Source organism: Rhipicephalus microplus, chromosome 5 (assembly GCF_043290135.1).
Source record: "Rhipicephalus microplus isolate Deutch F79 chromosome 5, USDA_Rmic, whole genome shotgun sequence".
In the NCBI taxonomy this organism is placed as follows: domain Eukaryota; kingdom Metazoa; phylum Arthropoda; class Arachnida; order Ixodida; family Ixodidae; genus Rhipicephalus; species Rhipicephalus microplus.
The window spans coordinates 124184549-124197609 of NC_134704.1; the positions used below are offsets into that span (position 1 = coordinate 124184549).

At 47.7% G+C, this 13061-nt stretch overlaps 1 protein-coding gene across 5 annotated transcripts in view; it reads left to right on the top strand.

The window, feature by feature from the left end:
• The window catches only part of LOC142761612 (prestin-like), a 253597-nt gene extending 243195 nt beyond the window's left edge, over window positions 1–10402 (top strand). For all 5 annotated transcript variants that reach the window (XM_075895902.1, XM_075895900.1, XM_075895899.1 and 2 more), the window contains exons 17-19: window positions 4369–4498; window positions 4971–5025; window positions 6761–10402. In XM_075895902.1, the coding sequence (XP_075752017.1) occupies window positions 4369–4498; window positions 4971–5025; window positions 6761–6885 (310 nt within the window). In that variant the 3' untranslated portion in view covers window positions 6886–10402. The remainder of the gene's footprint in view (window positions 1–4368; window positions 4499–4970; window positions 5026–6760) is intronic.
• Window positions 10403–13061: the final 2659 nt, after the last annotated feature.

Here is a 13061-nt window from a genome sequence, read left to right on the forward strand (position 1 = left end):
GCGACCTAATTTGCGGAAATCTAGCGTGTGGCTTGCGTCCGACAGTCGGCTACTATGCTACCACTGTGGTGAGCCAGGTCACTTGTACCGGGAGTGCTCATACAGACAGATGGGCCTACCTGGATTTCGGCCAGATGCTCGTCGGCCCAAGGACGGTGAACGACACCGCGCCATCGCAGAGTACTTGGCAAGTCTACCGTCTCCGAATCTTCAGCGACGCCAATCACGCTCTCAGTCTCCTCGACGCTCTACGTCCGCGAATCAATACTCCACTTTCGCTGATGTTGTTGCGGGACGATCCGCTAGGTCCCCAAGTCCACGCCGGAGAAACTGGAATCAGCGGCCTCCGGGGGTGGGACCGCTGTTAAGCTATCATCAAAACAGCCTCCTCCCACCCATCCACCGACCTTCGACGATTCCTTTCAGCCGACACCTCACGTTGCTGACGAACCCGTTTCTGCTGACATTGCCGCTCGTGTCAACAACCATCCAGTGACTGCTCTGGTCGACACCGGCGCCGACTACTCAGTTATCAGCGCTGAACTTGTGGCTGAACTGAGGAAAGTCACGACTCCTTGGTGGCATGGACCAAACCTTCGGACAGCCGGTGGTCATCTCTTGACACCAATCGGGAGATGCACCACAAGGCTGCAAATCTGTGAGTCGACGCTCATTGCTTCTTTCGTTGTGCTTCCCGAATGCTCCCGGAAAGTAATCCTTGGCATGGATTTCCTTCGTGAGCACGGCGCTGTTATAAATCTTCGAGACTGCCTCGTAACGTTTGCTGACGACTATGACCTGAAGCCTAGAGATACCAATCCGCAGAAGACTGCACTTCGCATTGTCGACGACACCGTCACACTTCTGCCACGCACCAGTATGTTCGTTACAGTACAGGGCGACAGACCATGACAGTAGTGGTATCGCTGAAGCCAACCTCTCGGTGCTCTTGTCTCAGCAAATCTGCGTTGCCCGCGGAATAATTCAATTTAAACGTAGGATGACTGAGTTGTTGGTAACCAATTTTAGTGGAGCATACCAACATTTGGCCAAGTGAACAACTATCGCTCATTTCGAATCCATTGACGATGAAGCGTGTGCGACGATAGCCCCAATTTCTGCAGCCGTTGAAAGTGACACTGCGGTAGCCGATGCAGTCGATGTCAATCCGAACCTGTCATGTGCGCAGAAAGAGCAAATCCGCTGTATCCTCCACATGTTTAGCGACTGTTTCGCGTCTACATCCAAGATAAAACAAACGCCAACCGTAAAGCACCGCATTGTCACTGACCATGCTGAGCGACCCATACGTCAGCACGCCTACTGAGTATCAGAAAAGAAACAGGAGGCTATACGTTCTCAAGTAAAGCAGATGCTCGAAGATGGCGTAATTCAACCCTCGAACAGTCCATGGTCGTCCCCCGTCGTACTAGTAAAAAAGAACGACGGCACTCTCCGATTTTGCGTCGATTACCGCAAACTCAATGAAGTCACAAAGAAAGACGTTTATCCACTTCCGCACATCGACGACTCACTAGACCGCCTCCGACGCGCCCGATACTTCTCCTCTATGGATTTACGCAGTGGCTACTGGCAGATCAAAGTTGATGAACGCGACCGAAAGAAAACAGCATTCATAACGCCTGATGGTCTGTACGAATTCAAGGTGCTGCCCTTCGGTCTGTGTTCTGCCCCTGCGACATTCCAACGGATGATGGATACAGTGCTCTCCGGTCTCAAGTGGGAAGCACGCCTTGTTTACTTAGACGACGTCGTTGTCTTCTCCCAAACGTTTGAGCAGCATTTGCAGCGACCTAGATCTGAGTTTGCTGCAATTCCCACGGCAGGCCTGTCACTGAAACCAGAAAAGTGTCATTTTGGTTACAACGAACTAAAGTTCCTCGGTCACCTTGTTAGCCCTGATGGTATTCGGCCTGGCCCAGACAAAACATTGGCTGTCGCAGATTTTCCACCACCTACCAACAAACGTGATGTGCGTCGATTTTTAGGCGTCTGTGCATACTACAGACGCTTTGTGCAAAATTTCGCAAACATTGCCGAACCCCTCACTCGTCTGACAAAAGACAACGTTCCCTTCGTGTGGGGCCTTGAGCAAACACGCGCTTTCTCCGAGCTCCAGCAGCGTCTCCAGTTTGAGCCCTTACTCGGACACTACGACGAATATGCCAACACTGAACTACACACAGACGCCAGTAACATCGGCCATGGTGCAGTCCTCGTCCAGTGGCAAGGCGGCGTCGAACGCCTATTGCTTATGCGAGTCTGATTTTATCATCTGCGGAGGCGAATTACACAACTGAAAAGGAGTGCCTAGCTGTTGTCTGGGCAATAGCTAAATTCAGATCGTACCTGTATGGTCGCCCGTTCAGAGTTGTTACCGATCATCATACGCTCTGCTGGTTGGCGAACCTTAAAGACCCTTCCGGACGTCTGGCCAGGTGGAGCTTACGCCTTCAGGAGTTCGAGTCGTGTACAAGTCTGGCCGGAAGCATACTGACGCGGACTGCCTTTCCCGACCTCCTCTTAAGACAGCGTCAGGTGATCATGATCTCGACGCCGTTTTCTCTGCGCCGTTAGTGTATCCGACTTGGCTGAACAGCAGAAGAACGATTCCGAGCTCCGACAATTCATCGAATATCTCGAAGGCCGTACGCCGCATCCACCACCAGCATTCGCCCGCTCGTCATCATCGTTCTGCGTCCGCAGAAATATTCTCTATATAAGAAACTTCGACCCTTACGCGACTGAGTACCTGCTCGTTGTCCCGCCAGCGTTACGAGCCGATGTCTTGTCCGCCTGTCACGATGAGCCTTCCTCAGGCCACTTGGGATACACACGTACCTTGGCCCGGATTCCCCAACACTACTACTGGCCTAAGCTCAGTCGAGACGTGAAGCATTACGTGAAGACGTGTCACGAGTGCCAGCGCCGTAACGCACCACATCAGCGCCCAGCCGGCTTTTTGAAGCCCGTCGCTCCTCCGACACAACCGTTCCAACAAATTGGCATGGATCTACTCGGACCTTTTCCCAAGTCTCGTGACGGCAACCACCGGATTGTAGTCGCTACTGATTACATGACGCGCTACTGCGAAACGAAGGCATTACAATGTGGCACCGCCATTGAGACTGCCCACTTTTTTATGAAAAACATCGTCCTCCGACATGGAGTACCAGCAGTTGTCATAACTGATCGTGGCACAGCTTTTACCGCCCGGATGATACAAGACGTCATGCAGCTTAGCGGCACAGTACATCGAAAAACTACTGCATACCACCCACAAAGCAACGGCCTTACAGAGCAACTAAACAAGACGATCGCCGACATGCTATCCATGTACGTTGACCAAGACCACAAAAACTGGGATGACATCCTCCCTTACGTCACGTTCGCTTACAACACCGCTGTGCAAGAAACAACTGGATTCACACCATTCCGGTTGCTTCACGGCAGGTAGGTCACTACAATGCTGGATGCCATGCTTCTACCAGACAGACACCAGATTAGTGTCAAGACGAACGAATTTATCAGACTGGCAGATGCGGCTCATAAGCTTGCAGTCGAACGAATTCGTAAGCAACAATGCATCGACTCGCTGCGGTACAACGCTCGTCGTCGCGATGTCTCTTACCAACCCGGTGAACGAGTATGGTTCTGGACTCCTATTTGACAACGGGGCCGGTCGGAAAAGTTGTTACGCCGCTATTTTGGTCCCTATAGAGTTCTCCGTCGTCTCAGCGAAGTGAACTACGAGGTTCTTGACGAGGACATGGCTCGTCAATCCCGCCGTTCACAACAGCGACACGTCGTCCATGTTTCGAGGATGAAACCATTTTACCAACGCTGACTATTCGTCACACTCCCTTGAGTAGACTTACAGTGATTGTGAACATCCCCTTGTGTACTGCTTATCGTATGTCTTTTTATCTGGCAATTATGTTATGACATCGGGACGATGTCCTTTGGGAAGGGGGGTAATGCCACTAGTACAAATTCTACAAGTATTATTTACACAGATGCTGGCATGCTTGTATGTGCCGCTGTTCAGAAGAGGACAAAGATGCGCGTGCAGAGAAAAACAACATACTGCCGTTGTTCGAATCAGTTTGACGTCCTTGTGTGCCATTATCTGCAGCTTACAGTTACGTTGTAACGTGACAATATGTTACGGGCAGAAAGTCTCAGAAACAGACATACGAGTGCGAAAGCATTCTCACGTATCCGTAGTGATGTGTGACAGCATCGCGATGATCCACCCCTCGCGGGGCTGGGATAGTCGTCCACTGGACAATTAGAGGCGATTTCTATATCTCTCATGTATGCGTCGCTTTTCTTATGAAATTGCAGTGAAACGCGCAGTCTTCTCGAAGACCAAGGCAAATACAACGCTGCCGATGAAGGCTCCATAGCGGCTGTCATCCTGGATTGCTCTGCTTGCGTCTACATTGACTCCTCGGGAATCGAAACACTAAAAGAGGTGAGTGCCATCACGTAGAATACTTGACGGCAATTAGCTGTATGTATTATCCACCAGATAAGATATATTCGCGCCGCGCATCAAGTCCTGAGTGATCACAGAATATTGGATTGGCAACGCAAATGTGATGTGCACCCAATAGCTTGAACACTCTCTTCTGCCGGGGGAGAAGCCTGCTTGTTATCGCTGAAGGAGCCCTAACAGCAAGGGTATGCATTCGTGTATTCATCATTCACGATTACATTCTGGCCCTCTTCAACAGTGTCTTTTGATTACTTTAGTTTTGCCGCTTGGCTGTTAGAAATTTCTAAGCCGTAAGTATTCTTCAGGATGCCCTGCTGAAGGTGTACTTCTTTAAGCGTGGCTGTTAGCTTTGAATATTAGATAGTTCTTTTTTACCTGCACCTAAATGTTATCTTGCCGGTGTTCGTCGATCTAAATACCCGTGTGCATGTGCAATCTTTCCTTGCAGATACTGAAAGAGCTTAGAGACTCCCAAGTCGTCGTCTACTTCGCTTGTTGTTCAGGTGAGATGTGGTCACTGTTGCAAAGGTTTTGTGCTCTTTGCCGAGCTTCTTACACTGTGCAGTCTCTAAGATTTCTAGAGCAGTCTTCTGGAAGCTAAATTTGCCAGTTCTTCTATAGCATAGGCATCCTACATCCGCGTGTGTTTCAATGCTACGTTGAGGTGACATGTCGGTAGCAGTTCCTAAGACACAAGATTACAATAACTCTGCCTGCGGGACACACATTTTTTGACGACGTGAAAACAAACAAAACCTACTGGTTTCAACTACTAATGCGTTTACATGTGGCGTGCATTAGCTTTTACTAGTTTGAAAACAAAGTGCTGAGCATCGAGAATTATGCGCGCATTATGGCACTAACCTAATCCTGCCCTTTTCCGTAGGTGCGTCTGCATTTGTAATGCATTTGATATCTTGCTTGCTGCCAATGTCCTTGACTGCTTTTGGTACTAACAGGTTCTATTCTTCCTAGCTGCTTGTGGCGTTTGTGCGACATACGACGTACGTCGCACGTGCCGTTTCGACATTTGCGATTGTCTCGTCTGAGAAGTTGGCCTTACCTCTTCGTGTAACTCTGTGCCGCCATATTTTTCCCGCGGCACAGAGTTGGGTCAAAGTGAGAGGCCCACTTCTCAGACGAGACAATCGCAAGTCTTTCCTAGGTAGTACCAGTCCTTGAAAAAATTGTCAAAACGCCATTTGGTCATGCTAGTCCAGATCATTTATTACAGGCATGTAACCTTGAAAATTGCGCTTGAAAATCGAAGTGTCGCTTCTAATTTGAACAACCGAGAAGTGCTTACTGCCAACCAGCTAAATCTAGTTGGAACCTGCCCTCATAACGTCTCATCTTCGGTATTGATCGCTACAACAGTCATGCGCACAGATCAGGTAAATTTCCTCTTCCGCCTTCAACGCTATGGTGTTTCGAATAAAGCCATAATTTATGCGTGTGAAGGGCTGAGGAATCGGTAACCGCTGCCGCAAGGACATCGCATCGAGCATAAGATGGGAGCGTACAAGATTTGTGTGTGCAGAATTGGCGGGTAACGGTGAACATACGTTGTGACCCAATGCACATTAGACACCAGATAGTCAATATTTCCAAAGCCCTACACTACGGCATCTCTCGTAACCACATCATGGTTTACAAGTATCATTGTTAATGTTATTATTATTAATATCATTAATATTATTATTATTTTTAGATAGTGACCAGTTCACTGATGGCGGATACGTGAGGTCACGTTCACTCTGCGAGGAGAGCAGCTATCTTTATTTTATCTCGCATGGGCCTCAGCAGGCCCCATGTTTGTGATAATCTGTTGCATGTGCCCACTCGAACGGCAAGCCGTTGATAGCTCAGGGCACAGGGCCCTCCAGCTGAGCGCCAATGACGTTAAAGGTCGTTTCGGACGTACAGAACAGTTCTAGCAATAATTGCATCATCAAAGTAAGCAGCAACACGAAGCGCTTGTGCCGAGACAACTCTTAACACTGAATCGTGCTGGCAGCTGTTGCTCACGGATATCGACAGATATCTGCAATTTATCTGTGCATATGTATAGCGTCGCGCTTTAGTTGGTCAGTTGATGTTTACGGCAGTTTGTGCGGCTTGTGAGATAACTAAATCTACTTTTGCAGTTGTTCTACTCTGCCAAAACAGTTATTGTACCGCGCTCTTTCGAATGGAACTGTGTCAGTTACCCCCTTTTACTGCTTACCTCGTGCGCAGTGCCTACGTACAAGGTGCTACTGCGTTCCGACATCCTGGAGATGTTCAACACGCCTATCGTGTTCCCGACCATCCACGACGCTGTGCTGCACTTACCGGATACCACAAGGCCGCCCACACTTTGACCGTCGTGCGGATAGACCAGTCGAAAGCCAAGAGCCGTGAAGTGGTGCGATGATGGACGATCGGCCCAACGACACAGTCTAGCAGCCGCTCCAACTCGAGCGCTTCTCGGGACGGCGCTGAGATATATGGATGTGCCATAGGACAAAACGGCCCAGCCTTGGGGATCACATTGGGACTGTCAAAGCGATAAGTCCTCGTCAGGTCACGACGATCTATAAGCAACATTAGTTCCCGTTCTTCGTTGATTAGTTAACCGGTGTTCACAGACTTGACAGCATAGGATGGTGTTCGAGAAACAATTTGTTGAATCTTGTTATACGCGTAGTTTCGAAGAAAGCGGGCTTATTTTACTAAAGCGTCCTGCGGAAGTAAAAATACTTCAGGAACGCTCAGTGTGTCTTAAAGAACACGAAGAAACGCACATATTTCTTTTAGGCACACGCTCATCAATGAGGTAGCATTTTCTATGGAAGCAAAAGTCCGCATAATCGATATTTACGGTGTCATTATGTTTCACTCATTTGAGCGCTCTCGTGTAGTAAACAAGGTGTCTAATTGCAGTAAGCCTCAAGTATTCATGCCGAATTGAACATCTTTCTTTGCCTCTGTTGGGTGTGTTAGATTTGAAAGTAGCGTACTGTTAGCCCAATTACTTTTAGCAGCGGCGTTGGTGCTCAGACATCGAAGACTGCAAGTCATTTCATGAGAGCGTGTCCTTTCGACACCACCACTAGCCTCGCTGGCGTTATATATATATTTTTTTTCTTTGGCAGTGTATTAGCACGACGGCGCTCTCTAATAAGTGATTAGTTCGCCCCGGACATTGTCGTAAGCCCTGCAAGCTTGCTTTGATGGCCGTGTACGCGTTTCCCCTAAATACAACATTGAAATTGCCCAAAGGAAGCAGACCGCTTTTTAAGCATTACCTACGGGTGCTCCTTTTCTAATGTGTAAAAAACCAAATGGCTGATAGGGCCTGGAGGACCAATGTAGTGACAATTTCGTTTCACCCTCGAGCTTGGTACTGTCTGAAGAAAACAAAATGTTTTTAGGGCTGTGTGACGTAATGTGTGTACAAGGCAGTATGCTCAAGAGCGAAGCCTTGTATTATGTACGCTGTTCATGTTATGAGAAAACAGATGGAATACAAAATGAGCTAATTCCAAGGTCGTGTCACAAATCGAACCAGCCAACGCGAATGTGGTTGTTGATACGTTTGGCATATGCTAGAACAACGTTGTGAATGTGGCAGCTTCGGCGTAATGCCCACGGGTCGACTGTGCTCAACAGAATGTGATAAGCGACTAGCGATTAGTACTGCTGAGAAAAACTTGTGAATGGAGGCCTGGGGAGGTGTGCGCAGATTATGTAGTCGCGTACAAATACTGATGAGTGACTTGCGCAGATGTTCCCGATCCTGCTGGTGGTGGTTGTAATCTGCTATGAAACCCTGACACGTGTGTGGCATTGTAAGGACACGTTGGTCAGTAGTTCTGCTGTAAGCGTATACATTCTAGTGCGAGCGCTAACGATAGCGGCATCATCGGGATCTTTGCTTTGAAAGTCACAAAGGCAGATTCTCAGCTCCTCGTATCTGAAACAATTGTAGTTAGTTGCCTTAGTTAACCACATGTGTAAACTTTCAAGTGAATGAGTAGATTTAGCTGAAGGTGGTTGATCTACGACACGTGATAAAGAAGGCACCAACATATTATAGCGCGCCTCACGCTGCCCTATAGTCTCGTGTTCCAACTTATCAAAGAAATAGACGCGGAGGAGCGCCTAAGAGTTTATGTAGTTTTTTGATGTTTTACAGTATACCAGAAACTGCCACAATAAGGTGGTTTCACCAAAGATGCATGTGCGTCCGGACGTGCAAGGTGAATGATGTTTCCGACATATAGTGAGACATTTCTGTTTAGTCTGGTGCTTTCCTTTGTTTTTTTGTTTGTATGTGTTTATACCTTTTATCTTCTTTTTTATGTATTTCTACAAAAAGTGACCTCGCGTGTGTACTTGGACATTTTGTGGTCATCTCTTTTGAGCATTTTATTCATCGCTGCTTTATATGCGCTTTTTTTTTGCTCGTAATATTAGTTTTTATCGCAATACCAATTATATGTTTTTAACTCGACATCGAAGAGCCATTCTTCATTATCTTGCGATGCAGAGCTTTTAAGAGTGAAAGTGTTTTCCAGTTGCGCAGTTGCATTTTTTTTTTAAGCGTCGTGGCGTAAATATTCTTGCGACGCGGAAACACCTCGTATAAGGTGCTCGGAAACCAGCCGCTAAAAGAGCGAGATATGTATTTTTGTTAACGCTTGTAAAACGCGTTTCTCTTTGGCACTATTTTATCGTTCGCGTGATAAAGTTCGCAGTGTAGACTGTGATAAGGCAGCAATGCGGTTTGTGAACGGCTCGAACAGGGTCGGTCTTCACAAGTCAGCGGCAGTACAAGTAGTTATTCTGTACGGTACTGGAAGGGGGGGGGGGGGCTCGCTCTTAAGCGGTAGTAATGCCAACCACAGAGTTTTTACAATATGTGCTAGAAGAAAATATGGCGCTGCAATCGGTCAGCCATCATGAAAATGATGCGTACTGCATGAGTTTTGCCTCTAGCGTTCCTGCTTGCACCTTTGTTTCGGTTAAAATAATACCTAGTTGTGAACCTCGGAAGTTGATTCGGATTGGTCAGCCTTGAAGAACAAAGGTGGTGAAGTCGCGCTGCCAAACTTCTGCCCAAATTTGTCTTGCGATTAAGCGGCTGCTGGCCACACGGCACCAAAAGTACGAAGCTTACCAAAATCCATGCAATACTCCCCATTCTCGTGCTGTCTGAAGCTTCATGCGTCGCAGCTCCCATAGACACTAGCGCCACATTTCCCTCTGGTGCACGATTGTGGAACTCTATGGTGCCAACCACACGAATGCACGCTGACTTTTTGAGTGTTCTACCATTAACCAAGATCTAGCGCGTGCGCATTTTTTCTTTCATAAGCACGTAGCGCTGCCCTTAGTGTAATGCAATGTTCATAGCATTCAGATGTCTAGATGTTTTTTTTTTCTTTTGATGGAACTTCTTTGCGGGTAGAGAAAATATCTTCTCAGTACTTTCTATGTTAGCGTGCTCATCTTCATGTTCCAGATGTGAAGGTCTTCATTGTCTTTTGCGACGTGTCATGTTTATCTTATGATTGTCATTATGATTATTGTCTGCCTATCTCTCTCTACACCTTTCTGAAATGTGCTGCCTGAAGCCACGAAGTGCCACGCCGGTTCTGACACCGATACACAGCAGGCGCGTTTCGGCAACGTGCGCGCTCTGACACAAGTGTGATGGTGACAAGACGAGAGACCCATCCAAAATGAAAAAAAAAATATGTTGTGGAAAACCTATTTTGTACTTGTGTAAATATACTCGCGTTTTAAGTGTTATATATTTAGTATATAGGTTTATATTGCAATAATTTGTATACGCAGACATGTGTTCTATAAAAGGAAACGTTGTTTCTTCTATGCAATTGTCTCTGTGTTTCCTTATTTGTCCAGAACAATGTGCACTACTATTTTGACGGATCGAAAGAGATGAAAAACCCTACAGTGCAATGTACCCTTCACTCTTTTCCTATGGCACTTTGACCAAAACCCTCACCGTACTAGTTATTGGTTAGCTTCAAACTTCTGCTGCTTGCGTGGTGGTGGAGAAAAGCACGTGTTACACAAACTGAGAGGTGTGAGCCACAGAGAGGTGGGGTGTCGATAGTCTAGGAGTACATAGGTCGACGCTGCCAGCCTGGCTGTCCAGACCAAGGCCTTCTGGGCCTCTATATTTGAACGCCCAGTCAGGGCCACCTCGCAACGCTCTGGTTTGGGTTATGCAGACAGGCGCATTCGGTTAGGAAAGAGTCAATGATCCTAAGTCGGTGAGTCGTCCATCACTATTAGACGAACGAAAGTTGTTACTGGAGCCAGGATTCCGAGAAGGTAATGATTCTTATAGTATACAGTCTACGATTTCCTAATCAGTCAGAAGCATTGTCATAGTGCCATTGCTATGACTGACTATTGCCGGTAATGAATAGCAACTGTAACGAACTGCTACGTCATGCAGGACTGCCTTCTTTTCATTATGGCGAAGGCAAGTTCCTAAGTCGAAACGCCGGCACTAGCGACAGTTTTTGTTCGACAATTATTAAACACTGAATTGAAAGGATTGTGTTTTGTATGGGGATCATAGTTATGGGGATCATAGTTATGTACGTGTAACAGCTGTCCTTACGCGCATCGTCGCGTCCCCTCACACATCAAAGGAGTAACGACGCTAATTTTCCAAGCCGACAGTGGGGGCCGAGAGGAAGCTGGGAGTGCGACAGCTTCGCAGATAATACGGTGGAGCCCGGGAAGCTATGCTATGTAGTGAGTACCATGCTTCATAGCAACACGCCATCCGCTCGGCGTAAGAAGCCGCGAAGAGTCGAGACCTCTTTTGCCCGTTTTTAATCGCGGAGGCGTCGGTCCCCGTCACAAGTCTGTGTGCCAGGGAAGCTGAGTAGGAGGCCTCCTCATTTGGCGGAAAATAGTTATCATTATCCGAGTTTACCTCGTTGCGGTAATCTGTAAACCCAGACGGCTCCGAGCAAGCACGTGGCTCCGAAAAAGCTGATAAAATTTTTCATTTTGACGTTGCAACCAATCTCAGCACGACGCACCTACTGGCACTGAGGCTAGCGTCACTTAGGCGCTACTGTGTCAATTTTGGCCAGTTGTGATTACGACTGGTGCCAAAACATGCATAGCAGCCACTTGTGAACCACCAACGCAGCAAAGTCACAGCATGTTGTGCGCGAGCACGTGAGGAACGTGCAGCAATGTCAAGGTAGAGTAGGAACAGAGACTAGTTTTTCAAAGCATGTGTGAATAATTTTTTTCTGGTCACACTCACGTTCGGCAGTGCATTTTCTAGGCTCTTGAGGACTTCGCCATTCATTCGGCGCATGTGCAGGTCGGTCCAGTGTTAGAACGCGCGAGCGCGTGGCCTGCACTCTACGGTGGCTACATACTGCACCATCAGCCGACAGTTGAAATAAACACGTACGCTTCGGCGTCGTCTATTGCCGAACCCGATAACGAGTCATGGCCGGAAGGCAAGCGCTGCTATATTACGCTCCCTGTCCGCTCGCGCAAGGAGAAGCGTCTCGCGCTCTGCTGCCAACAAATGGATCGTGGTGCGCGAGCACAGCGCAAGCTACCATCATCGCCCAACATCGCTATAGTTGCGCGAGCGGCGAGGGAGCGTAATCTGGCAGCGCTTGTCAGCCAGCCGTGAATTGTTGTCTTGGCTGGAAATAGATGACGTTGAAAGCGAACGTGTTTTCCTTTGCTGTCACCTGATAGTGCTGCAGGCCGCGCGCTCGCACGTTCCCTCTAACAGTGGACTGACCTGTAAGTTACGACTGCAAATTTTTGTTTCGTTATTACCGGTGTCTTATTTCCTATCATAGAAAGTAATGGTTTAACCAGAGCAAGTGTACTTATACACTAAATATTGACGACATAACACACCGACCAATATCAAGGACGGACAGGAAAGATGCTTAACTTGCGACTGAGTTAGGAATGTAAATTAACCGATTCACAATGCCTGCGCATGCGTCGTAACCAGTGTGCCTTTTTAGAAATACGCGCAATCGTTGTCAATGGACTAGTTTTTATTCCCATCTAACTCCGTGTCAAGCTAAGCGTCCTTCCTGTCTGCCCTCGCGGTCTTCATCGGTGTGTTGCATGGCCACGTTTCCGCTCTTCAAAGCCTAAACATGTCTCACGAACTAGCCTAGCAGTTCACGCTTTTATAGGCAATGAAGTGAATCTGCAAAAAGCGACCAACCTGGGTTACAGGAACGAGGGCTCATGGACAATGCGTTGGTTGCTTCTGTATCATGGTCTGCAAGGAACGATAGTCGACGCGTTGGTCGCTTGGACAACGCGTAGGTCGCTTCTGTATAATGGTCTGCATGGAGTGGGCCAACACGCTCGTGTTGTAAATTTTATTTTCGCGTGATATGCAGCAGCGACGCGTGGCCGGAGTCGCTAGCGGAAGCCACAGTGAATAAGAAGCTTTTAGCACATGAAATACTCCGGTTCCTGATGACAGATTGTTGACACTTTTGTCGCCCAT